Source organism: Emys orbicularis, chromosome 7 (genome assembly GCF_028017835.1).
Source record: "Emys orbicularis isolate rEmyOrb1 chromosome 7, rEmyOrb1.hap1, whole genome shotgun sequence".
Lineage (NCBI taxonomy): Eukaryota > Metazoa > Chordata > Testudines > Emydidae > Emys > Emys orbicularis.
The window spans coordinates 12,633,942-12,660,679 of record NC_088689.1 but is presented as its reverse complement, the minus strand read 5'-3'; the positions used below and the strand labels follow the sequence as shown (position 1 = coordinate 12,660,679).

General features: G+C 45.3%; 1 protein-coding gene across 8 annotated transcripts in view; it reads left to right on the top strand.

Annotated features, from left to right (window-relative positions):
• ABLIM1 (actin binding LIM protein 1) overlaps positions 1-26,738 on the top strand; it is a 142,206-nt gene that overhangs the window by 42,587 nt on the left and 72,881 nt on the right. For 4 of the 8 annotated variants that reach the window (XM_065408563.1, XM_065408561.1, XM_065408558.1 and 1 more), the window contains exon 5: positions 23,179-23,266. In XM_065408563.1, coding sequence (XP_065264635.1) covers positions 23,179-23,266 — 88 coding nt within the window. Of the gene's footprint in view, positions 1-23,178; positions 23,267-26,738 lie in introns of those variants that run through there. The other 4 variants (XM_065408565.1, XM_065408560.1, XM_065408562.1 and 1 more) reach the window with 1 other exon arrangement.

Sequence of the window (26,738 nt, the reverse complement as noted above, 5' to 3'; positions counted from 1 at the left end):
GTCTGATAGGTTTCCCGTGGTGCATGGAAACCCTGACTGTATATGAAGATGAAGGAAACAAGGTAGGAAGTAAAATGCCTGTATATCTCCGCTTTTAGGGAAATGCTCTAAAGTTATGTTCATGCAGGGGAAAATTTAAGGAGCTACTTGCATGGTTCTCCTTAATTGGATATTTTGCACATCAGAGGTGAGAAAACTGACAAATAAGGAGGGGGGTGGGAAATGGATTATTGTGAAAAATAAAAAGCTCTGCTCTTAGAGTACACTCTGACCCTCTGACTGAGAGAGACTCTGTTAGACATTTCTAAGTTATTCTATTTAAAAAGAATTAGATACACTTCTCTGCCTTCACTATCTAACTGATTGTTCTGCAGTGTCTGATTTTTGCATTTTGAACCTAGTGTTGTGTGAATGCTCCAACTAGCATTACAAATGCAGGATTCCTGAGAATGTGTGTACTGGATGTAGTCAAATCCACTCTAATAATTACTGTGACTTCGGGGTTGGGAACAATGCAGTTGGAATGAACAAAGGATGAAGAATATGTACCCTTTGCTTAGATGGTATGAGTGCTAAGATGTTGTTTATCACTCACTGTCCCCAGGGTGTTGGAAGGAATCCCCAAAGGTACCAGCTAGCATTTATGATTGCACATTGAAATTAATCAAAGGGCATAAAAACCTATCCAGCCCTATGTGTTTATATTTGTTGAAACACATCATAAGATTATATTAATCAGAGTGAAAAAGGCCTCTTAAATTAGTTAGTTTCCCTAGAAGGACAGAACATAGTCCCTAGTTCAGAAAATATATCCTACTCAGGTGATCTTAGCATGTTTGCACATGTGTCAGTTCAGAGAGTACTTTATGAATACTCCGGATGCATGTTAGAATAGACTGATGTTTTTATTTTTATTTTGTTTCTTATAGCCTGCCTTCATTTTATGTCCTATTGTTCTTTGATGTTGGTGTGTAGTGTGTCTAGCCTCATGCTTAGTGTCTGTCTTCCTTTTTTTTTAGGTTACACTGTGTAACCCCACTTTCTTCAAATGATGCTCTCAGTGACATCTGTGCAACTTCAGTGCCTGCAGTGGGTTTGCACAGGTGTAACTGGAAACTTAATAAAGCTTCCCTTGGTGACGCACAAAGAGAGAGTCAGCTGGATTCTGCTTTCCTTAAGTGTGCTGCCTGTGCAGTGCCGCCAGAAGTAAAAAGCTGTGCAAACGTGTGTTTGTCATTGAAGTAAGCAGGGATAGGATGCCTTGCAATGCACACAGTGAGCACATCTGTTGAGTGAGAAAGAGGTTTTTTAACCAATCTTTTTCAGAGAGCAGAACGTTATCCTTTCACGAGAGCCTCATAACTAGCATTCAGCAACAAACTAGACAAAAAGTCCATTTTTGCTTCGTTTCCTGCAGTTCAACACGTTGGAAGCGGTGTTTGAAGTGGGTTTCTTTCTTTCTTTTTTTTTTGGATTTTATTAAATACAGTTACACAAAGGAGGAGCCCATTTATTCATTTTCCTCACTGCGCAGTCTGGCATTTGGATTGGTGATCTTGATAGCAGGCTGAGCTACTTGTTCCACAATTCCCTTGCAGTTCTTGGAGGAAACATCATGAGCAATTTCTACACAATAAGACTTGTTACTCATCATCAGCACCTCAAGTTCTTTGACACTGTGGACCAGAAACTTTTTGAATCCTGTGGGCAGCATGTGTTTCGTCTTTCCCTTGCTGCAGAGACTGGTCACTGAACTGTGATGCTCGTCAGCCCTGAATAGAAGCATTAAAGTCAGCACTGGTATTTTGTTAGCAGGATGGGAAGAATTTAAGGCTCATCTCAGAATTGAGAGGCAGAATTGAACCAGCTGCTGACCCTAGGACGAAGCTACTGTAAAGCGTCATAACTGAGAGACTGATTACCTCCAAAATAGTATAGCAATACTGGCTATGGTTATACTCAGCCAGGCCCTTTATGTGATTTTGCATTGCACAGCTATGATCCATATTTCCTGTACGGAAACAAAGCATAGGAGGTGGCACAGCACATAGCATGGGAGGCTGGCAATATATTGTGAGGCTGAAGGTTACAGAATATCGATGAAGTTCACATCTCTGCTTATGAGTAGGAACTGTTGCATCACGTTATTTCCTAGAAAAGAAATGAGTATTTGGTCTTGCCAAGGAATTTGCTGTGAGAAAATTCCTAGTAAGAATTGTTGTGCCAGAAGCCTGGGTGTAAAGGAAAAGTAAATGTAGATATTCAAGGGGCTAAATTCTACCCGTATCTATACCCTAATAAAGACAGTAAGTTTGCATTGTTGTAATGTAATTAAGGGTGGAATATGGCTCATTGTTGGGTCATCCATAAAGGACTCGACATCGTTCGCTTCATTTTATTATTGGTTCCTATTTAAATAGTGCCAGAGACGTACATGACAATGTACAATGGGTAAAGCGTTTGCCATCCAAATAAAGTTCCTGCCTGAAAGAGCTTAAAGACTAAAGATATTTGGAGAATTATTGTTGAGGTTACCAAAGCATATACATATTGGCCATCTAGCGACGGAAGACTCTAATGGTAAGGAGCTGGGGGATTGCATCAGAACGTGATATTTAAAGTGCAGAAAAATGACTGAAGTTGACATGTGATTCCCAATATACTGTCTCAATGATTCCATATCAAATGTGCTCAGGTTACAAGTAAAAATCTGTTTTTCCTAACGGCCAGCCCTTCACGCTTGACCTGGAATCTGAAAATCCAGCTGGATTTCTTTGTTTTGTGCATCACCAGTGATAGCTTCTCTCATTAGAATCTTGTGCCTGTGATGGGAGCAGGCGCTATACATTTACTGCCCTTCCAGATTCAGTCAATCCAAATACAGCAGAAGTGTAGAAAATAACAAGAGGAGAATGATATGCACTGGGTATATGGGGGATGAAGCTGGATGAAGAAGACGTGTCCAAAATCCCACATAATAACTTTATTAAAAATCTTAAAAATGGAAAAACAGCACATCAAAACTGCCAATGATTAGCTTTAAGTTACTCACTGATATTAGCCCTCGCTACGTATAAATGTAACACTGTGATCCCAACATAGATGTTTATGGAATTCTGATATTCAACAGTAAAGATATGATTGTTGTTAGTTTCCCCAGGTATACAGAAAGTACATATTCTATGGTAGCATTGTTATACGTGTTCCATCTGTGTATGCACCTTAAACATCATCGGACATTCAGAGTTTTAGTAAAAACTGAAGACAGGGAATCATCAGGAGGTGCACATTTCAAAGAAAGATGTCATAGAAAACCTGTCTACAAAGTAAACCCAGTAGAAAGCTTGATCCTCAGGTCATGTAAAAGAGTATTGCTTCATTAAAGTCAGTGGACCATTTATATCAGCTCAGGACCTAGCCCAGAGAACCACTTATTTCTTTGTTATAACAGAGTGGGAATCATGCAATGTTACATAAATGTCAAAGCATCCTGTCAGGACTGATGGGTTGAGGGAGATCTCAAGTGGGGTTCCACAAGGATCTGTTCTGGGTCCAGTGTTGTTTAGCAACTTTATTAATGACCTGAATGTAGGTATAGAGAGTATACTGCTCAAGTTTGTGGATGATCCAAAGCTAGGGGGGGTTGCCAATACTTTGGAGGATAGAGTTAACATTCAGTGGTATCTTGATAAATTGGAGAACTGGGCTATCGACAACAAAATGAAATTCAACAAAGACAAATGTAAGGGGGTAAAAAAACAAATACACAACTATGCTGCTGAGATGGATCTGGGAGTTGTGGTGGATCACAGCCTCAACATAAGTCAGCAATGCGATGCTGTTGCCAAAAAAGCAAATATAATATTAGGTTGTATTAACAGAGGTATAGCATGCAAGTCACGGGAGGTGATAGTACCACTCTACTTAGCACAGGTTAGGCCTCAGCTGGAGTAGTGCGTCCAGTTTTGGTCACCAATGTGTAGAAAAGATGTAGAGAAACTGGAAAGAATCCGGAGGCGAGTGACAAAGATGATCAAAGAGATGGAATGCAAGCCATACGAGCAAAGGCTAAAGGAACTGGGTATGTTTAGTTTGGAAAAGAGGAGATTAATGGGGAATATGATAGCGGTCTTCAGATACTTGAAAGGCTGCCACAAAAAAGATGGAGAAAAGTTGTTCTTTTTTGTCACAGAGGGCAGAACAAGAGGCAATGGGTTCAAACTACAGCATAGTTTATAGATTAAATCTCAGAAAAAACTTCCTAACTTATAGGACAATGGAACAGACTGCGTAGGGAGGTTGTAGAAGCTTCTTCACTGGAGGTTTTCAAAAGGAGGATGGATAGCCATCCGTCTTGGATGGCTTAGACACAACAAATCCTTCATCTTGGCAGAGGGTTAGACTAGATGACCCTTGTGGTTCCTTCTAACCCTGTGAGTGTATGATAGCAAGTGTAATATATAACACTGTTTGTTGACCTAATTAACACCAATCAATTGCAACGCTTAATGTGACCCATATGTTAAGGGATATATTAGCATGACATTGGCACTCACTGCTGGGACATACAAAAGTCTGAGTGATAATTGGGAACTGGGCATGAAATAAGAGTGCAAGTGTTCATAGCAGCAAGGCAGGCTGAGGTACCATGGCAATCAAGTGAAGGGCTGGTTTTCAGTGATTTCTATGCACTTCCTCTCTGCCATCCAGATTCCTAGATATAACACTGTCCTCGGGAGCCAAAAAATCTTACCGCATTATAGGTGAAACCACGTTATATCGAACTTGCTTTGATCCACCGGAGTGCGCAGCCCCCCCCCCCCCCCCCGAGCACTGCTTTACCGCGTTATATCCGAATTCGTGTTATGTTGGGTCGCGTTATATTGGGGTAGAGGTGTACTTGTGAAATGTTCTCTAGTATAATTTAAACCTTGTACCCATGGAAATTAATGTGGTTATGTGTTCAAGGGGCCTTTAGACCTTCCTACCTCGATTTATCCCTCTATAGCAGGAGACCACTAGCAGGAGATTGACCCCTGCATAAAGCCACTGAGCAAATTGTGCTCCCTTTAAACCAGCTTGCTAACTGTGGCCCTCTGGTAAGAGGGAAATTGAGAAAGACCGGGATGTCCTGTAGGAAACCCTAGGAACAACCAGGTGTGGAGGAGTAGGAAGTTTAGTCTCTGGTGTGTGTTCTGTGTGGGGTTTGATATACCTGTAAAGCCAGACCACAGGAAGGGAGGAAATTTGACCTTACACAGCATGTGTAGCCTACTCGGAGTCACTTGCACACACTCATTCACCCATTAGTGGTTCCACCTGAATGTGGGGCCTCCGCAGCCTGACTGCTTGGGGAATGACGTCTGAGCAAGACTCTAACCCAGATCCAGAGCAGCACATTTTATATGTCGGAAGGGCAAGACAGAGCGTTACCTTCCTGAGATGCATAAGAGCAGCCCAGCATGAGGCTCAGACAGGACCCTGACAGTCATGATTTGTAGAGCAGCAACCAAACTAAGTCAAATAGCCTCAAGCTTATTCTTGAATATTTACTAAGAGGTGTCTCACTTCCGTTTGGCCATGTGGTGTTCACCTGCCGGAAACCTCAGTGAAAAAGGAGAAGAGACTGAGACAATGTGGCTGTCAAAAATACATCTGGGGGAGAAGACACTTTTTTCTAATTTGAATTTACAATAAATGCATGTGGGCAAACCTACCAGATAAGGAATTATTTAAGAAATTGGAGAAATCTGAGCTGTTTTCCCACTTCTCAGTCCTAATTCTGGTTGCAAATGTGTAGAAGGATACATGTCTAGGTATTTATGTGGTCCTCATTGCAATAGTAGATCGAACAGGAGCCTGGGCTTTAAAGGTACAGTACCCAAATAAGGACAAAGATTTATCACATTAGAAGTCTTTTCTCAAAGTTTTAAATTCTGCTTCATTTCCCCTCCTGCTGGTAATTACAGCGGCTGCTCCATGTAGACTGAAGTCTTTCCAAGCATAGGAATCATGCATTTAGTATTGTGTCTGAGGCTGGACATCAAATCATAGAAGATTAGGGTTGGAAGAGACCTCAGGAAGTCATCTAGTCCAACCCCCTGCTCAAAGGAGGACCAACCCCAACTAAATCATCCCAGCCAGGGCTTTGTCAAGCCGGGCCTTAAAAACCTCGAAGGATGGAGATTCCACCACCTCCCTAGGTAACCCATTCCAGTGCTTCACCACCCTCCTAGTGATATAGTTTTTCTTGATATCCAACCTAGACCTCCCCCACTGCAACTTGAGACCATTGCTTCCTGTTCTGTCATCAGCCACCACTGAGAACAGCCGAGTTCCATCCTCTTTGGAACCCCCCTTCAGGTAGTTGAAGGCTGATATCAAATCCCCCCTCACTCTTCTCTTCTGCAGACTAAATAAGCCCAGGTCCCTCAGCCTCTCCTCGTAAGTCATGTGCCCCAGCCCCCTAATCATTTCTGTTGCCCTCTGCTGGACTCTCTCCAATTTGTCCACATCCTTTCTGTAGTGGGTGGTCCAAAACTGGACACAGTACTCCAGATGAGGCCTCACCAGTGCCGAATAGAGGGGAATAATCACTTCCCTCGATCTGCTGGCAATGCTCCTACTAATGCAGCCCAATATGCTGTTAGCCTTCTTGGCAACAAGGGCACACTGTTGACTCATATCCAGCTTCTCATCCACTGTAATCCCCAGGTCCTTTTCTGCAGAACTGCTGCTTAGCCAGTCAGTCCCCAGCAGTGCCTGGGATTCTTCCGTCCTAAGTGCAGGACTCTGCACTTGTCCTTGTTGAACCTCATCAGATTTCTTTTGGCCCAATCCTCTAATTTGTCTAGGTCCCTCTGGACCCTGCCCCTACCCTCCAGCATATCTACTTCTCCCCCCAGCTTATGACCTCTTCAGTAACTTGCTAAATAGATAAAAGCTTGGGAAAAGTGGGTGGAAAACCGAGGCCAGAATGAAGTTTAAATTCTCCTACTACTATTAGAATGTGTCCTGGAGGATCAGCCGAGCACTGCAGAAGTGAAAACCATTGAGCTTGATATCGTTGTACTTCACACAAGGATAAAATCTCTATTATTCGCAAGATTATTAAAATTAAACTTTGTTGCAAAACAGGAAGCTGCTGTGAGTTTTTCACAATTCAAGGCATTTAGGAGCCATCAAAGGGCAGCATTGGGGGGCTGTTTGTGGTGGTCTTTGACTTGTAAGATTGTCATAAAAATTACGTTATCGTAGCTGGCACTGTGATAGAACTAAATATTTGACTAGATACAGTTGTCAGAGTGGAGCAGCCCTTGCATTGTGATCAGGGAGGGTTTTAGTTGTAGAATGCACACAACCTTCGTGGTGTTTAAAACCTGGCATAAAAGTAAAACCTTCTGCATATTTCATAACTATTTGTCAGGTGATTGCAAAGGCGTATCAATATAGGAGGCCTGAGTACAGCTGTGCAATTATAATACACCAAAAATGCATTTAATCATGTCTTTTGGCCAACAGAAAATGTCTGTTGGTAATTAGTTCTTCCTCTGCCAGACCTACTGGCATGGGAGAAATCCTAGTGGACTTCTGTTGTTCTACATTTCTGGCTCCCATGTGCTGTTGTTTTGGCAAGGAGGACAGGAATGAAGTCATAAATAATAGGAATCTTAAGCTCTTGTATTTACACAAGAGGAAAACATTTGTGTAATCAGATCAGAGTTCTAAGAGCACTTGCAAGATAAAAGTTTGTTTTGTAGTTGATGAGGAAAGAAAGGGTGGAGGCTCTTTGAAATACACTCATTAGGTTTCCTTAGGTAACAGTCGGGTTGCAGAGTATGTTGTATGTGCATTTGCATAGTGAGTTTTCTTTATACTGTGTAATTGGGATGCTGTTGCATCAACCCAGATACACCTGCATTTGTACCACACATGGGAATGGGTGCTGTCTTGTTACGTAGTCCCTGGGGCCCATGCCTTTGCCTTCTCCTGGTACCCATGAATAGTGCTCCATCCCCTGCATCCAAGGGGCTTCTTGACAAAGTGGAAGTAGATTTGAAGGCAAATCGACATTTTGTGCATTATGAACAGATTTAAATCACAACTCTCTCTCTCTGATGTGGGATAGTCCATCACAGTAAGAAGGGGAGGCACAAATTACATTGAACTTGGGTGGAATTTCTGACCTCCTTCTGCCACTCAGTGTGGCACTTGCAAGGTCCCACTCAGGGCCCTGTATATGTAGCGTGGTGCAAAAGGCTGTGATCTGTGACTAAGATAAAGGTTGTAGACTAAGATAAGGGTTTACTACTTCTCCATTCTGGGACTAGGAGCGGTTAGTCTAGAATCATGCAAAAGTGGCACTGTAGACATAGATAAAATGGGAAGAGTTTTCTCTACAGTTGTTAGAACATTTAACATATGTAGGTCTTAGTATTGTCTTAGATGTTTGTGTAATACATAGTTTACACTGTCACTCTCAGTGCGTGGGGGGGGGGGGGGCGCGGGCGCACGAGTGTGTGTGTGTAACTTGTCAATAATAGCACAGTATTCCCTGTAATGCATTGTTCCTGCATCCTGACTGGAGGGACTCACCTCTGCTTCTAGGCCTGTAAGGATTACATTACTGTTCATTTCAAACTTTTTCTGCTCAGACTGGCAACAGTAGTCTGTGGAAAAAATACAACCCTTTTCCTCTTAAAGTGCTTTCCAGAGTAGGTTAAATATTATTTATCTCTGTTTTATAAATGGAGAAAACTTTGCCCCAAGTCAGAGTGAGTCAAAGGCAGAGTAGGGCGTAAACCCCAGTTCTCCTGACTACCAAGCCAGTGCCCCCTAGATCTTGTTCCCTTAAAGACTTGTGTTCCCAGTATTGTCAGTCAGGATCCTTTCATGAGCACTGAATACCGAATTTTTTTAATGAGAGAGAACCCAATCCTGGCTTCTGCTACAGCTATGCATGCACTGTTGAAGCAAGTGGAGGAGGGGAAAATTGGGCCCAACATGGGGTGGGTTTAATATAACTCTTGAAACTATCAAAATAAATAGAATAGTATTTTAAACAATTTTTTCTTTTGGGCCAATCTTTCCTCGTTCTACAAAGTTTTGCAGTTCAAGAAAGTTAGATGAGTATTTGGTGAATGCATAAAATACGCATTTTACTTATACATTTGCTTATCCAATGTGTTCAGACAGGTCTCCGGTTAAAACACTATTACAGGTTTGCCTGTGGGAAAAGAAAAGTAACAGGAAAGTCACGAGATACTGTATATAGTCATCAGTTTAAACTGATAACAGATACTGCTTATTTTGGCTGTGTGAGAGATTTATACACACTTGAGAACAAAGCAGTTTAGAGAATAATGCAGTTTTAACACTCCATTTGCCAAAGGTTACTTTATAACTCAGTACCATCCAAGAATCTGTGGTCAATTAACCAAGCCTACTTTATGGTTTTACCTCATAATTTAGCCTGTTTTACATGTTGGTGTCCAGTAGCATCTCTTCAGTGAAGGGTCGATTAGCTTCCATTATAGACCTCTTATTGTAAGGGTTGTGATTTTTCATTTATAATAATTTACTTTAGGCTGAAATCTGGCCAACTGTCCAAGGTCTCAACCTTGGGGAAATTTTTCTTTTAAACTTAAAATCAGTTTGACTGTTTTCAAAGGAGACCTGTAAATCTTTTAAACCAATTTCCCTCAACGGTAGCATAATTGCATACATTTGAAAAAGTTTTTCCAATGACAATTCTTCTGATAAGCTAGAGATTTGTGTATAATATTGTGATGAAGTCTGGGTCAGGTTTTTCTATGAATAGCTTGATTCTTGAGGACATCATAAACCACCTATAGTGGTTAGGAATTGCACTTTAAATAGTACACTATAGCAGAACAAATGGAATGTCTTCTTCTGAGGACAAAGTGGGGATTGACTTCAAATAGAAAGGAACAAACTACAGAGGAAAGAACAGGAACTTCAGAAGCCAGGTGAAAGGCCAACACATCAGCAGGACAACGTCCCGTGAATCAGCAACTTTTGATTGTGGCTGAACCATGGCATCTGGTTGATATACTGGGACTATGCATCTCTTGTTCCTAACACAACACACAAGGCCAGAGCTGGAAGGATGAAAGGGGAATTAAAACTGTACGACTCTGTATGAATAAATTCCATTCCCTTCCTAGCTTGATGCCCTAGCTAAATGGGTAGCTCTACTTCTGCTGATCATAACTAGCCTTTACAAAATTACACTGCCTTAGCTTAGCATCAAGATATTCAGTAGGGGATTATCTTCTCATAAAGCCCACTTCATCTGATAACGTTAACTAACAGACTTTTTGGCAATCAAACTTAAGAAAGCTTTTGACCACAGGTTTGTTTCACTGTTGTCTAAGAATTCAGACAACATCCAGTTAGAACAAAGATCATAGAAGATTAGGGTTGGAAGAGACCTCGGGAGGTCATCTAGTCCAACCCCCTGTTCAAAGCAGGACCAACACCAACTAAAGATAAGCAGAAAGGTTTGATATAACTCCAGAACAAGTTGCTTCTTCTCTTAATTCCCACTGAATGCTAGCACTTTCCAGAAGTTGAGAGACTGGGAGTTTTACTCCTGAGAAATCCCTATGAATATTGGGTACTGGAACTATATAAAACACCAGAAATCCTTGCATTTTTCAGCAGGGCAGAAAAGTCCCTCAGAAGAGGTGTTGTAGAATGGGGAGAGAGCACAGAAATGATTTTTTTTCTTCTTCTTGAATTATTATTTCCCTGTTTGGGGCAGATCCCTTCAGGAACTGGCTCAGCTTTCTCAAGAGTCCTTTTTCCTCATTAACTGGGAGAGGTTCCCAACCCAGCAGGACTGGCCTGATCTCGAAGTCAGATCGGGCTGTAATCATGTGTGACAAGCAGCTCTGCAGCCCTCGCTTTTCCTGAGAACTGCCAGGAATGCTCAGGGGCCGCTTTATCAAATACAGAGAGAATCTTTCTTTGTTGGTATGGGTTGTATTCCCTATACACATGGACTATATATAAAGGATGTGCCAGAAAGTCCAGATCAGGATTTCGGCTGTCCAAAGTCTTGGGTCTTTTGAAGCTAGAGTTTGGTTTTGAGGGAAACCCATCTCAGCGATCGCTGCAAGATTTGCAAGTCGTTTAAGCCTCAGGCCAAGAGAGAAAGGGACACTAGGCTCCGGGCTATTCTGATGGAGTCGGCACTGACCTTGGCTCCAGCGCGCTCCTCCGAGTCGGCACCGGGCACCGCGGTGTCGGTGCATGGTGACCCTTCGGCACCATTGACTAGTCGGCACTGCTCCCCGTTCACGGGGCACACCAAGAAGGCTAGAAAGAGGCCTTTTTCGCCGCGGCACCGGAGTAAACCTGGGACAGAGGCTAGACCCATGTTGGGCAGTCCTCGATCCCCACCGGCCGCTAGGCCTCCGACTCAAGTCTCATGGAACCCCCGTTTGAGCCGCTGGCCACGTGCTCCTGGTCACACCTCCGTGGAAGGTGGCCTTCCTGATTGTGATCACGTCGGCTAGGCGGGTCTCAGAGCTCAGGGCCCTGACTTCCGAGCCCCCGTACATAGTGTTTCATAAAGATAAGGTCCAGCTCCGCCCACATCCCTCGTTCCTCCCGAAGGTGGTCTCCGCCTATCACATAGGTCAGGACATTTTTCTGCCGGTCCTCTGCCCCAAGCCCCATGCGTCCAGTGAGGAGCGCCACCTCCACACGCTGGATGTGAGACGGGCTCTGGCTTTCTACCTGGAGAGGACTAAGCCGTTCAGAAAGTCCTCGCAATTGTTCGTTGCCTCGGCTGAGCGCATGAAAGGTCAGCTGATCTCCACTCAGCAGCTCTCCAACTGGATCACCTCGTGCATCCGTACCTGTTATGACCTGGCGGGAATCCCTCCACCACCAATTGTGAAAGGGCACTTGACTCGGGCGCAGGCCTAGTCAGCTGTCTTTTTGGCCCATGTCCCCATTCAGGACATTTGTAGGGCTGCCATGTGGTCTTCAGTTCACACGTTCACCTCGCACTATGCGATCGTCTCCCAGACCAGGGATGACGCTGGGTTCGGCAGAACTGTGCTCCATCCTGAGAATTTGTGAACTCCTATCCACCTCCAACAGATATCGCTTGGACTCACCTATTGTAGAATGCCCATGAGCAATCACTCGAAGAAGAAAAGACCGTTACCTTTTCCGTAACTGGTGTTCGTCGAGATGTGTTGCTCATGTCTATTCCACATCCCGCCCTCCTTCCCCTCTGTCAGAGTTGTCTGACAAGAAGGAACTGAGTGTGGGGGAAGCGCGCAGCTCCCCTTATACCATGCCATGTAGGCGCCACTCTAGGGGTCGCTGGGGCGCTCCCCTATGGGTACTGCTAGGGGAAAAACGTCCGGCACCAGTGCACGTGGTGAGCATGCACACCTACTGTGGCATAGACATGAGCAACACATCTCGAAGAACACCAGTTATGGAACAGGTAACTGTCTTATGTACTGGGCTGGCTGGAAAAGTCTTTTTTAAAAAAACAGCTATGGGGGAAAACCAGCTATTTATTGAAGACAGCAAAGGAACCATGTACAGTTACTGCACTTTATTTTACTGCCTTTGTTTTCAATGAGTTAGAACTGCCTATCTTGATGCAACTGGTTTCATAAAGAAAAGCATGTAATGATTTAAAATACTTCAATTATTCCTGTTTAACTTTAGATATGATATGTAAATTTTCCTTTTTAAGTGGTTTGAGAAGCTGATGTAGTCAGAGCATCTGAGCGCAGGTTGTGGAGCAAGAAAAATGAGTTCTCTTCCTCGCTAGATGATCTTTGCTTATTGTATAACTTTGCATTGTCTGAGTTTCCACATCATAAAATGATTTTTACTTACTTACCACCCAGTAGGGAGTGAGGATTATTTTTATAAGGCAGCTTGAAGTTTAAAAACACTAAATATAAGCTACATATTTATTGGAAAACTACTAGATTGTAAGTTGCTCAACGCGGGACAGGTCTCTTTACATGTCAAAGAATCAAACACATTTTTGGTGCATTGAACCATCTTATAGTTATCATCTTGTCAATAAATTGTTGGGTTTTCAATGAATAACCCTGCTGATACGTGTGACAGTAGTTTTGGAGCCTGTAGTTTCAGGTGAGTGAGTGTGGACACAGCTGCAGCTCTCTGTACAGCATTGTGCCAGAGAACTCTGCCTAAGTGCCAAATATTGTAACAGATGAGACATGAGGTTTTTTTATTAAAACAGTATTGTCTATTGGTAAGTGTTGGAGACTGGCAGTCAGGACCCTTGAGTTCTCTAACAGTGATACTCGATTCACTTTGTACTTGACTGTAGGCAATTCACTTAACCTCTGTGTCTCACTATACCCATGTGTAAAACGGGAGGAAGGAGGAGCGTGGGAGGGAGGGGGAAAGGAGAGGGACTGGGGGGGCCACTCCGGGGGGGGAAAGAGGGGCTGGAGGGGCAGCTCCATGCGGGGACGGGGGGGAAGAAGAGAGACTAGGAGGGGGCAGGAGAGGGGCGGGGGGCAGCTCCACCCAGGGGGAATATGCTCAGTGCTCACCCTACCATAGGTCCTGCGTCCGTCCGTCCTGGTCAGGGGGCGGGGCCCTGGGAGGAAGGGAGAGGAAGAGTGGGGGTGGGGCCAGAGTTCCAGCCTGCGGGGGCTAGGGTGACCAGATGTCCCAATTTTTATAGGGACAGTCCCGATATTTGTGGCTTTGTCTTATATAGGCACCTATTACCCCCCACCCCCATCCCAATTTTTCACACTTGCTATCTGGTCACCCTGGCCGGGGCCCCTCAATTGGCCAGGGCCCCATGTGCCCATATGGTAATCCGCCACTGGTTGTAACTCTGGAAGAAATCCAGCTGCATGCCTGGACTCTTGGGGATCGAATTTACATGGGGTGTTGGCTTAGTATGAATGTGCTTAAGGCTACAGGTAGTACCAACATTCAGTATCTTTAACAAAAACACAATAGCAGAGAGAAAACTTCTATTTATAGTGACACAAAGGAAACCAGTATGGTGTTTATACAACTGAGGGGAGGTGGAACAGATATGCCGGCGGTGTTCTGTACTGGACGGGCCTTATCTTGTTCTGATCTGGATGAGATTTGAAATGCCTTTTGTTGCCTGCAAAGCGCTTTATTCCCATTGCTATTTTAAATCCAATTTAAGTGTCATCTCAATGTTCTGTTTTGTTTGCTGCTGTTGCAGCTGGGTTTGATGTGGCTGAGATGTGATCACTTCTCTTCCTTCTGCTCAGTAGAGCTCTGCATGTGATTGCATACAGAGAAGGGAGTGGACGCATGGGGTGTGGATAACCGTGTTCCAGTGGAGGATTTAGAGTTAGTGGGGCCCTTTGCGCAGCTTCATTTTCACTCCCCCTCCCCCCCCCCCGGACCCAGCCAAGAAAAAGAACATTCTCTCTTATCTCCCCCATTTTTCATTCTTTTTTTCTTCATTCTCCTCCTATATTATAAGTAATGGGAAGTAAATGAAAATAAAGTGAGGTACCTTGATTGGGGCAGGGGGGTTGGGTGCGGGAGGGGTGAGGGGTCAGGCTCTGAGAGGAAGTTTGGGTGTGGGCTCTGGGCTGGTGCAGGTGGTTGGGGGGCAGGGAGGCGGCACTTACCTCAGACAGCACAGCTCCCAAAGCAACCAGCGCGCTCACACACACACACACATACACCGGCAGCGGCTCCTAGGCGGGGGAGGCCAGGGGGTCTCCACGCGCCACTGCCCGCAGGCGCCACCCCCACAGCTCCCATTGGCCGCAGTTCCCAGCCACTGGGAGCTGCGGATTTGGCGCTCATGGCAGGGGCAGACAGCCCCCCCCCCCCCAGGGGCCGCAGGGACATACTGGCTGCTTCCAGGAGCGGAGGGAGGCAGGCAGAGCAGGCAGGGAGCCGCTTTAGCCCTGCTGCTGGCACGTCTCTGCATGCCCCTTGGGGGGAGGGAGGCAGCGGGTCTCCGTGCGCTGCCCGGGGCAGGGGCAGTGCGCGGAGCCACCTCCCCCCTGCCAGGGGTGCACAGAGATGTGCCAGCAGCCAGCTGCTTCCCGGAGTGGTGTGGGGCCATGGGCCATGGCATGCAGGCAACCTGCCTGCCTGAGTCCTGCTGCACCACCGGCCGGGACTCGGGGGCAGGTTTTCAGATGAGATTTGTCCTGCATTTGGCGGGGGCGCTGTCATTGGGGGGGCCCCGTGCCACCACATGGTTTGTTTAATGGCAAATCCACTCCTGCAGTGTTCTGATTATTTTACAATGAAGCCCCTTTGAAAAACTCAGAGGATTAAAAAAAGCCATGCTACTTGCTCATTAACCCGAAATGCTGGAGATGCAGAATTGTGCAAGGAAGTGCTAGGTCAGGTTAAGCTTCCATGGCACACATTCACCAGACATTACCCCCTGCAGAGCAGAAAGTAACAGCAATAACCGTGGCTAACATAGGTGCAGGCCTTTGTTTGCTGCTGTCAAGTGGCTCTGTCCTTTGGGTGGGAAGATTCCTTCCTTGCCAAGCCTCCCTGAGCTGCAGGACCTGTTCCTCAGGCTTGTTGCAGCTGGGAAGGGATTTATCCTGAAAACAATGTACTTCTGTGTGGCAGGCCTTTCCTCACCTGCTCCAAAACAAAGGCCCCACACTGCAGAGTCAAAAAATTACCCTTTCCTGGGGTTCAGCTTCATTAGCAAGGCAACTAACTATAGTATAAAGTTCAGCACAGACCCTCTCCCTCGGCTTGGCTGCTTTTGGGACTCCTCCTAGGACTGCTTTGATCACAAGTTAGCCACCTGCATTTCCTTATGTCCAGGTGAAATAATGAGCCACCTTTCTCAGAGGCCTTGTCTACATTGGCAAGTTTCTGCGCAGTAAAGCAGCTTTCTGCGTTGTAACTCCCGAGGTGTGTACACTGCCAAGCCACTTAGTGCGCAGAAACTGCACAGTTTCAGCGCTGTAAAAAAACCCACCCTGATGAGAGACGTACAGTTTCTGTGCCGGGGCTACAGCACTGCGGTGCCAGTGTAGACATCGTGGCGATTACAGCGCTGCGGACACGCTCCAAGCGCTACTAGCACTGCCAACCGAGCAGCTCCGTGCCCACCCTCCCCTGCAGCCACTGTCGCAAAACTCTTTCCCATGCGCCCCCCAGACACCGCCAACACACTCTTATCAACCTCCTGGCTCCAGTCTGTACCCGCTGCATTCCACTCCTTCCTCCCTCACAGTCCCCAGCCCTGTGGACTCCCAGTATCCACTGCACTCAACACCTGTCCCTCTTCAGTTTAGCCCTGCTGACGTACAGTACCCGCTGCACTGTACTCTGAAGGAGAAGGTTGGATATGATACCTGGACATACATAAATCTTTAACCCGGGACCCCACCTCCTCCTGGGACCCTCCCTTCCCCCATCCCCCTCAGTGCTGATGTGTTTTTTTGTTTGTCTCTCTCCTCCAGTTGTTGTTGTTGTTGTTGTTGTTTTTTAATAAAAGAATTGTTTTGGTTTGAAAGCAATCTTTATTCCATTAATTGAAAGCAAACAGAGATCTGCAAAGCAACAGGCAATTTTCTTACACCTTCATAGTGCATCGTCTGCACCAATCACAATCACTTCCTAGCACAGGGGTCGGCAACCTTCGGCATGCGGCCCCCTAGGATAATTCGCTGGCGGGCCGCGAGACGACCATCCGCAGGCACGGCCCCCCGCAGCTCCCAGTGGCCGCGGTTCACCGTTCCTGGCCAGTGGGAGCTGCGGGAAGTGGGAACGGCGAACTGTGGTCACTGGGAGCTGCGGGGGGCGGGGGTGTGTCTATGGATGGTCAATGTAAACAAAATGTCTCGCGGCCTGCCAGCGGATTACCCTGATGGGCCGCGTGCCGAAGGTTGCCAACCCCTGTCCTAGCATTACAAGCACTGCACTCCCGAGCTTAGCAACAAATATTAGTGGCTTTCAGCTTCAAATTGCTGCCTCAAGGCATCCCTGATCCTTATGGGCCTGCACTGCGCCCCTATAATAGTCCTGGTCTCTGGCTGTTCAAATTCAGCCTCCAGGCGCTGAGCCTCAGTGGTCCAGCCCTGAGAAAAGCTTTCACCCGTCCCTTCACAAATATTATGGAGTCTACAGCATGCAGCAATAAGCATAGGAATATTATCATCGGCCAGGTCCAGCCTCCCATATAGGCAGCGCCAGCGGGCCTTTAAATGGCCAAAAGCACACTCAACAGTCATTCTGCACTTGCTCAACCTGTTGTTGAACCGCTCCTTGTTGCTGTCAAGGTGCCCTGTGTATGGCTTCAATAAGCCACGACATTAAGGGGTAGGCGGGGTCTCCCAGGATCACAATGGGCATTTCAACTTCCCCTATGGTGATTTTCTGGTCCGGGAAGTGATGTGATCCCACCACTCAGTGCTTGTTTCCCGAGCCTAAAAGCGGCATTCCACTGTGGTCAGCACTTCCATGAATGCCACAAGCAATCTCTTGTCGTAGCTACTATGTGTGGCGAGATCCATGTCACACTCCTCTTGCCTTTGTAGTTTAAGGAATATCTCCACTGCCACTTGTGACGTGTTAGAGCAAGCAGCATATTGGTCAACAGTACGGGATCCGTTCCTGCAGACTGAAGAGGCAGAGCGCGCAGTCCACAAACCATTGAAAGATTGCACCAAATGCGGACGGAAGCACAGGGATTGCTGGGATGCGAAGCGATGCATCGCGGGACATTGGGACAGGACCCAGGATGCCCCACAACCCCTTCCGCCTTCCCACACTCCTAGCAGCAGAGGAGGAAGAGATGTTCTGTGGGATAGCTGCAAGTGTTGCAAGTGTCGCAAGTGTAAACATGCTATTGCACAGGCAGCTGACAGTGTGAACACACAACAGTGGTTTCCTTCAGCGCTCTCTGAGCGGCGCTGTAACTACCAGGGCTGTACCTCTGCCAGTACAGCATACCCAGTACAGTATACCCAGAGAGTCAGCAAAATCCACTTCTCCCTTCCCCAGCAGAATCGACATCTGCTAACTGTGTGGGATATTGCAGGTAAACACTGCCATATTGCAGTGCATACTTCATCTTACAGCAATCTTCTGCCTGCAGTTAGATCTGTGTGAACACCTGGGGTTAAGCAGGGGTGATTTGGCCCGTGCGTTCTCAGATCAACAAATAAACAACTGCCCAGTGCTACTGGGAGGGAGTAAAGCTGTAAAAGGGGACCAAAGCTGTAGAGTGGAAAACCCTGTTTTTGTTGTTCACATGCTTTGCTGCATTAATGTTTGGCTTTCGGTGCTTACATTGTGTTGATTAGTTGTTAGGCAAAGTCCCTGGTGAAAGTTTGTGAGGCATTTATTGTAGCTTGCGTTTCATACCGTGCTTAGCAAGAGACATTCCTGCTAAATGTCTGCCCAGCCAACATCCCCCCCTCTGCCCCAGGGAAGGGAAGGAATCCTGGACTGTTCCCCTACACTGATTCTAAATGCAAAGAGTACACACACTGTGCTGTTACCTCCGTTAGGGGGGAGGCACTGGGGCAGCAGAGGTGAGTTTTGAAATGTGACACTTTGGCATGAGGGGTGTGCCTCGGGCAGCCCTCACTGGAAATGCCAAGGTCTCAGGCAGGCTGCAAAAGGGAGAGCAGATACTCCCAAGACTGGTGGGTAACACTGAAGTTAAACTCCCCAACCAGTCACAGACTGTGCTTCTGATCCCCCACACTGGTTATCAAGAAGCAAAAAAGAAATCTCACAGCCCCCTTTATTGCACTCCAGTGCTCTGGCTCCCAATCAGCACGTAGGTCCAGTACAGTGAGAAGCTATTTAAAAAACGCTGCTCATATATACAAAACGTTCTTCTGACCCCAAAGAGTCAGCCCCGTTACCAGGTCAGTATAGATTTGGATCTTACCCCGAATACCGCACTGCCAGCCAATCCTTTCGTGACTAAAACTAAAGGTTGATTGTAAAGAAAGAACAAGAAGAGAGTTGTTAAATGGTAAAGCAATCAAATGCATACAAAGCTTCAAAGTCCATGTAACAGATTCTTAGCAGCATTGGTGAGTTTTCTGGCTTGCAAGTCCCTCTGGAATACATCCACAGTTTGGATGGGTCATTCAGTTCTTTTGTTCAGAGCTTCAGTTTGTAGCAAAGTTCCTCCAGAAGTAAGAAGCAGGACTGAAGACAAAATGGGGATTGGGGAGGATGCAGCTGCCATTTATAGTCTTTTGCCATGCAGCTTGTACTTCCTTTGTTCCAAACACAAGCTGCCCAGCACAGGGCCTGGAGCCTTAGAGTTCTGCCCATAGGCATGCCCCTGCATGCCTTGCTGAGTCACAGGGTGTATCCCCTGACCCTTTCAATGGGTTCATTGTACAGTTGATGTCCCTTGTTCGGCCATCGAATAGGTTCAGTGCTGATGCCATTCTGTCTGGGGGTGACACCCAGAGATACAGCACAAGTTTGGAAATACAGATATACTCTATGTATCTATAACTCTTAATACAAAGGTGATACAAACATATAAACAAGATGATCATACTTGGCAAATTATAACATTTTTGCAGATACCTCACACGGCATATCTGGTCAGATTCCTTGCCATTTTATAATATTGGTATCAACACTATCACCAAGTGTCTCCGATATTCCATACAGCATCACAGAGGGGAGAGAGGATCTGGTGGGAATCCATGGACAACATGGTATAAGTAAGATAAAGGAAGAGTAGAGAACAGGTGGGTAAAGAGAGGGAGGAAAGAGGTACAGGAATCTTCCATACAGAACTTTTGAAATGTCCTCAGCCTGCAAATCGTAGGAATAGCTGTGCCAGAGTCTTCCTCTGGGGAGCATATGTTCTCACTAATCTGATTTCATTTCTTTGATGTGTAATACCAAGGAAAGGAGTGCTTATTCTGAGCTAGGTAGGTGCCTGGGACATAATATTCAAAAAGACAACAAAAAAAGCAACTCCAACCAGTTGACAACCAACCAGCAGTGCCCAAATCTATGGCATTCTGCAATACCCAAATCAATAGTACCCACAATACCAGCTCTTACCATGCCCCTCATTCCCCAAAAATCTATGTAAAAGGATGTACGTATCTTTCCCACCACCTCTCTGTGGCTTGCAATTTTAGTCCTCTTGCTTTTAGATTTTTAGTGAAATTGCCATGACCTATGTGTGGGTGAGTGAATAGGGGTGAGGTACGGGGGAGGGGAGAGAGTGAGAGATTGCTGGGATGAGAAAGAAAAGAAGAGTATTATGTGTGTGAGATTTTGGCAGGAACAAGGAAAATACGGGGGGAAAGGGAATATGACAGAGGAAGTGGAAGATGCAATGTAGGGAAAGAAATAGGGAGATATCCAATTGGGTAGAGAGAGAGAGGTAACAGAACTGAGGACAACTCAGGAAAAGAGGCACCGTTGTTGTTAGTATTTTTGATGAAACTGACATTTGAATTAAAACAAAAATCAGAAAAAGGTTTTAAAAAATTGTTGCCAAAATTGTTTTCTGACCAGCTCTTACTCATCACAGTTGACAGATTGGTCCTTCTCAAGAGCCCAGAAGTGAGCTAGATGACTCACAAACAAGACATGCCCCTGAAAATCATACAAACTTAAGTTTCATATGGCACAACAATGGAGGATCACAAAAAGAGAAGATGAAAGGAAGGAAAAGAGAGGACCGTAGAGATCATATGGCACATAAGATGTGCACATCATCATTATTTATTTATTTATTAATAATAAACATGTATATTATAGTATCATCTGAGGCCAACCAGGCCATAGATCCATTGTGGTAGGTGCTGTGCAGATAGATAGAAAATGATAGTCCCCGCTCCAATGAGCGTATGTTTTTAAAAGATGAGACGTAACAGGTGGATGAGGCAAACAAACAGATGGAGGTTACAAAAATAGCAGGAGGTGCATATAATAAATAGGATGGTTGATGGTGGTTCTTTTCCTTTTCTAAAAACAATTCTTGGTTGAGTTATTAGCCTGATCCAATACCCACTGAAGGTAATAGAAGGACTCCCATTGACTTCAGTGGGCTTTGGCTCTGGTGTGTATCCTCCCTTCTCTTCTGTTAGTAGAAATTAAAAACTGGGGTAACTGCATGTAGACGGCCCCTCAGGAAGGTAGATCTGGTTGAATAGTACTTGAGAAATATATTATTCCATTTATTTCACCAGTATTCGACTCATAATTTATTTGACCAGTACTTTTTGAGGGGTAGTATTCAACCAGCTCTATCACTAATCAGACATTTTTAGTACATATGTTATTAGTTGGCCCCAGTTGAAATTAATCAAAGATCTAATTAGTAGCAAGTTCAATTTTTAAAATATCTGTTCACAGTAAATAAACTACAGAACAAGCAACTGTTTTGCTCCTTTACATTTCAGTTGGCATGATAACACAAGTATTTTTCACTCTGCCCCGTGGGATTGGTCATTAGGCTGATAAGGTGTCCAGTAAATTTGTCAAGCCTTATATGATTTAGTGATTGGTAGCTCTAGTCTAAATATAGTCACCATGATGGTGATAAAATGTGCAGTAAAGATACTTAGATGGGGTGGCTGAATAGCAGCATTTTGGGGATTGGGAATTTGTTGTGGAATTTGATATTTTATGGCTGGAGACAGTATGTTTTAAATAGTTTTTCTGGTTTATTTTCTTTCATTTATTTTATATAAAACAAAGAGGAAGTGAAATAATTGGGCCAGACCTGCAGCTTCTGTAAATCAGCATAGCTATATTGAAGCTACATTGATTTACACCATCTGAGGATCTGACCAAGTGTAGTGTGAATGTGTGTGTCTGTCTTTCTAAGGCCTTGCCTACATGACGGGGGAGATCGAACTAAGTTATGCAACTTCAGCTACTGAATACAGCTGAATAACGTAGCTGAAGTCAACGTACTGAGATCTACTTACCACGGGATCCACACTACGCAGTGTCAACTGGAGAGGCTCTCCTGTCGACTCCCCTTGCGCTTCTCGTTCAGGTAGAGTAGAGGAGTCGATAGGAGAAGGATCTGCGGTCGATTTAGCAGGTCTTCACTAGACCCGCTAAATCGACTGCCGATTCATCAATCACCACACGTCAAACCCTGGTAAGTGTAGACAAGGCCTAAGAGGCAAGACAGGAACTCTCTAGACTGGAGAGACTCCTTGCTTGCCCAGAAAGTTCCTAGAACAGTTTTTACTCCTCCCGTTTCTAAGCTCCTTTTGCAGGTTAGGTCGATGGAGGATATAAACTGAACCTGGCTTTTCCTATTGCTGGCAACTGTTGTTTTTTGTCAGACATTTATAACACATCATATGGTGCAAGTGTAATATGGTTTGATGGCTGCTTACGGTATCACTCCAGTGTCCAGTTGTACTGTTGCTTCAAGCAAGATGGCACCTGCAGTGATTGTCGTTGGGGCGGCATCTATGACATATAGGGTTGCTTAGTTCATAGCACTGCAAACGCTAGCCTCATTCCTTAGTAATCTGATGTGGGCCCTGTATCAGTATGTTCACTTTCTGATGTGAAAGAGTTAATGCACTGATAACTCTGGTCTCTGGTGAGATGAAATCGCTTTTAATATCTGTGCTCTTTGTTTTCCAGTCCTTAGACTAGCACCAAATTTTGATCAGAGTAGTTTATTATGAGTATCAGTGTATTTAAGAGACCGAATGACTCAGGGGATTTGGATTTGGTAATAGAATTTTGAGTATTTAGCACCTTAGGTCACTTGTTCAACTTCAGGTCAGGCTGCTGGTGCTAGCCCATGAATTGAGGTTACTCTCTGAAGTCAGGTGACCTGTGTGAAATAAATTGATGGTCCCAGGAGTCCACCTACAAATCCCTCATTAAATTAGCACCGTGGTTGACAGTGACAGAAAGGAGTGCCAAGGAATTAATTGGCCATTGAGACTGAACCATTCAGGTGGGAACTACATATTTGAATGACCCACTTTGTTGGGACAGTGTGGGGAAAGCTCATGCTGCTACCAAGCAGTGTCTGTTATGTGACAACTTCAGAGCAGCATCATATACATTAAAAAGCAACAAAAGGGAGATAGGCAGGGGCCTATCAATGAATAATAATAAGATGGTGTATCACTTCCTTATCGATTCCTTATCGCCCTGTTTATTTTTCTTTAGGCAGGTGACAAGCATTATCATCCGAGCTGTGCACGATGCAGCAGATGCAACCAAATGTTCACGGAAGGAGAAGAAATGTACCTACAAGGTAAGGATGCCTTCATTCCCCAGCTGTGCCAGAAACAGGCTTAGGCTCAGACAGCCATCCAGGAAGTAGCATATCATCAGTGTTCCTCTAGCAGCTCTGTTGATGTCTGGTAGCACACTCACTTGCCAGTCAGGAGATGTCCATTTTCATTTTTCCCCTCTCAGTCATTCGAAGACATCCGCTGAGATCTTAGGTAACTGGGATTACAGCTGCCTCGTCATCATTGATGTTCTCTGAGGGATAGATGTCACCATTCTGGTGAACGTTTCATATTAGGGTGCCCTAACAATTACCCTGCAGTCACTCCAAACTGTGGTTGCCCCAAATTGTGCTTTTAAAATGTATAGCCACAGGTAAATGTTATTGGTCAGCCCTTGAACTTTGGTGTTTTACATAATCTTCGGTGAACAAATATATGTGGGACACCAGAATGAGTGAGAAATGGTTTTGAGCAACCATTTTTCTTGTTTTCCCCCTTAATTATTTTGATCCGTATAGTCTCCTTCTCTTTTGGAACCTGATCCAAAGCCTGTTGAAATCAGTGGAAAGCCTTCCAGTAATTTTAATGGGCCTTAGTCCAAATTGTGTGTGTGTGTGTGTGTGTGATTTCTCCCCCACCCACCCATACTTCTGTAACTTCTATCTCTGAACCGCTGTCTCTTTCTTCATGTTTGTTTTTCTATCTGAATTCCCCTTTTGTCTTGTCATGTTGCTCTTTTATCCCCATCTACTTACTTGTATGTTTACGTGTTCTTCAATCTTTTTTCACATCCACTTCTTTTTTTCTGTCCATTTTCATCTGAAATTTCACTGTGTTGTAACTAACACCGTAGGGGTCCAGATCCAAAAGGCGGTCAGGGTGGGAGGCTATTATAAGGGCATCATGGGATTGCTACCCTTATTTCTGCCCTGCGACTGGCAGGGTGCTGCCTTCAGAGCTGGGCAGCCGGAGAGGAAAGCTGCTGGCCGGGTGCCCAGCTCTAAAACCAGCGCCACTGTCAGTAGCAGCGTAGAAATGAGGGTTGCATGGTATGGGGGGTACCATACGTCCGGTTGCCGGCAGTCTCCTGCTGGAGTGGGGGACTGACAGCTGGAGCTACAGCCTCCCCGTGTCTGCTGGAGCCATGGAGCTTCCTGCAGCCGGGAGAGATCCTGGAGGTAGGTCTGACCCACCTTCCGAGTGCCCTTGCAAGGGAAGAGGAAGTCTCGTCCCTCCCCATCCCCAGTTGGGACGAGCGGCTGGAGCCCTGCACAGAGTAGGAGCCCCTGACTGCAAGCAGATTTCACGGGGGAGATCAGATTTCAGTCTGTGACGCGTTTTTCACGGACGTGAATTCAGTAGGGCCCTAGTGATGAGTTAGAAAACAAAGGGTGACACGAGGGTCTGAACAATATGAACAAGTGAAAAGTAAATGGATTTGTTCAACCAAGAATCAGTGGTGATGTCTGTCATGCTGTCTGGAGTGGTTCATAACCGTGAGTGCCAGCCTCCGGGCAGACTGTCAAAAAGCAGGGCAGAGCCTCCAAACTGGTTGTAAGTCCTGTAATTAGATTTTGCTAACCCAGTACTAAATGTGAACTCCTGATGCACTATAACCGTCTTACCATGGGGTCACAGACAGTCCCCTTGGGCATTCCAGTCAATCTCGCTACCCAAGCAGGCTAGACTTAATGATAGTTGGGTGCCATACACCAAAGATCACAAAAGATTCAGGTTGCTTTCAATCCCAAAAGACCAGTCACTTACCCCAAGTCAATTTGTTCCTCCGATCTCTCACTAAAGACAACGCTTATAGCCACTCCTATAGTAAACTAAGGATTTATTAACTAAGAAAAGAAATGAGTTATTTACAGACTAAAGCTGGCAAACATATATACACATATGAGTTAGTCTGTGGTTCCAAAAGATGACAGATTTATAGTAATCGGTCAGCGCTGAATGTCTTTTAGGGTTGACCGTGGGGATCTCTGCTTCTGTTTCCTAGCTCCAGCAAAGAGAGAGAATTTTTTCTTGTGTCCCTGTTTTGTCCCCTTCTTCCAGCATTCAACGGATGGGCTTTCTTGCATGTAGCACCTTCAGCGGTGTGAGAGGGCCATTAACCAAGTCTTTGTATCATGATGTTCCACAATGGCCAATTTAGCTTTCATAACCTATCTTGATGAGTGGTGGACCGTTCCTCCTGACTGGTTTCACAGGTTCAGAGCTAGCGTTTTTACAGTTATAAAGCAAAACGTACATGTACACCTTATAGCATGGGATGCAGACATTGCAAGTGAAATTAATGCATGCAGCAACTTACAAGCATTCCATAGACTTTAGACACTAATCCCATTCTGATAAGTCTAGTATCTGTCTTGAACAATACTAACATACAGGTGAGCTGGTCTGGTTTCCAGCTATAAATTTGTCAGGGCTCAGCTGATGCCTACAGCCTTGGCAAGAGCTGGCACCTGGTCTGCCAGCGTCACAATGTCAATGGTAGGAAGGGCTGAACTGGTGTAACTTGCACCAGTCTGGCATGCAGTGAATGGGGAAGCATACACTGATTGGGGATTCCTTGGTGACCCAGTCTAGCCCTTGGTATAAATGCAACTCCTAAAATAGAGTCATAGAGTTTAAGGGCAGAGGGGGCCACTGGATCATCTAGTCTGACCTCCTGTATATCACAGACCACCAACACTACTGAGCACACTAAAGCCAATGAGAACTGTACCCACATACACCTTGGTGATAAATTTACCCCAGGGGGATGGTGCAGGAGAGGCGTCTGGCTCCTTCATCTCTTCATTTCTTTCACGCTATGTCCCTGCCTTCACCTCCCTGCCCCTTGGATGCAAGTTACACTCTTTTTTCCTCCACCTAATGGCAAATCAGTGCAAGTTACACTACTTTGCTGCTTACAGCTGTTTTCTTACCAACTTACTGCACTGATTGTATCATCAGGCTCTTCAGGAAGAATTTTACCTGCTTGCTGCAGGCTGCATTTGGTTTGTTGGATCTAAGTACAGTGTACCTGAAAGTCTTTCCCATGGTGAAAGTCCCTCTTAGCTTCAGCTCATAGGAATATGGTGAAGCCATCAATATAGGTTCCCCCAGGGGAACCAGTTCCCCCTGCACCGAATGGAGCAGTAGTAGCTTCCCAAGCATTTTGCTGCAGAGGGAACAATTGCGTATCGTAAAATGAGTGAAAGCAGGAAGCTCCCTCCTTTCATAATTACCATCTCCACTGGGCATTGTCTGTGTCTGCATCTCATTCCTCCATTGCTCTCTGTGTAAGAACACGAATGCAATCCTTGCCCCGCGGTGAGTTTTGGGCCAGGATTTCATCCAGTGTGTTTATTGATGGCTACTTGAATGTTACATCTAATGAAAACAAAGGAAACTTGCAAAAAGAACAGTGTGTGTTGAAACAAACTAACCCACCTGTGTTTTCCAGCCTCAAATTACCTTTCTATAATAATGGGAGAGAGT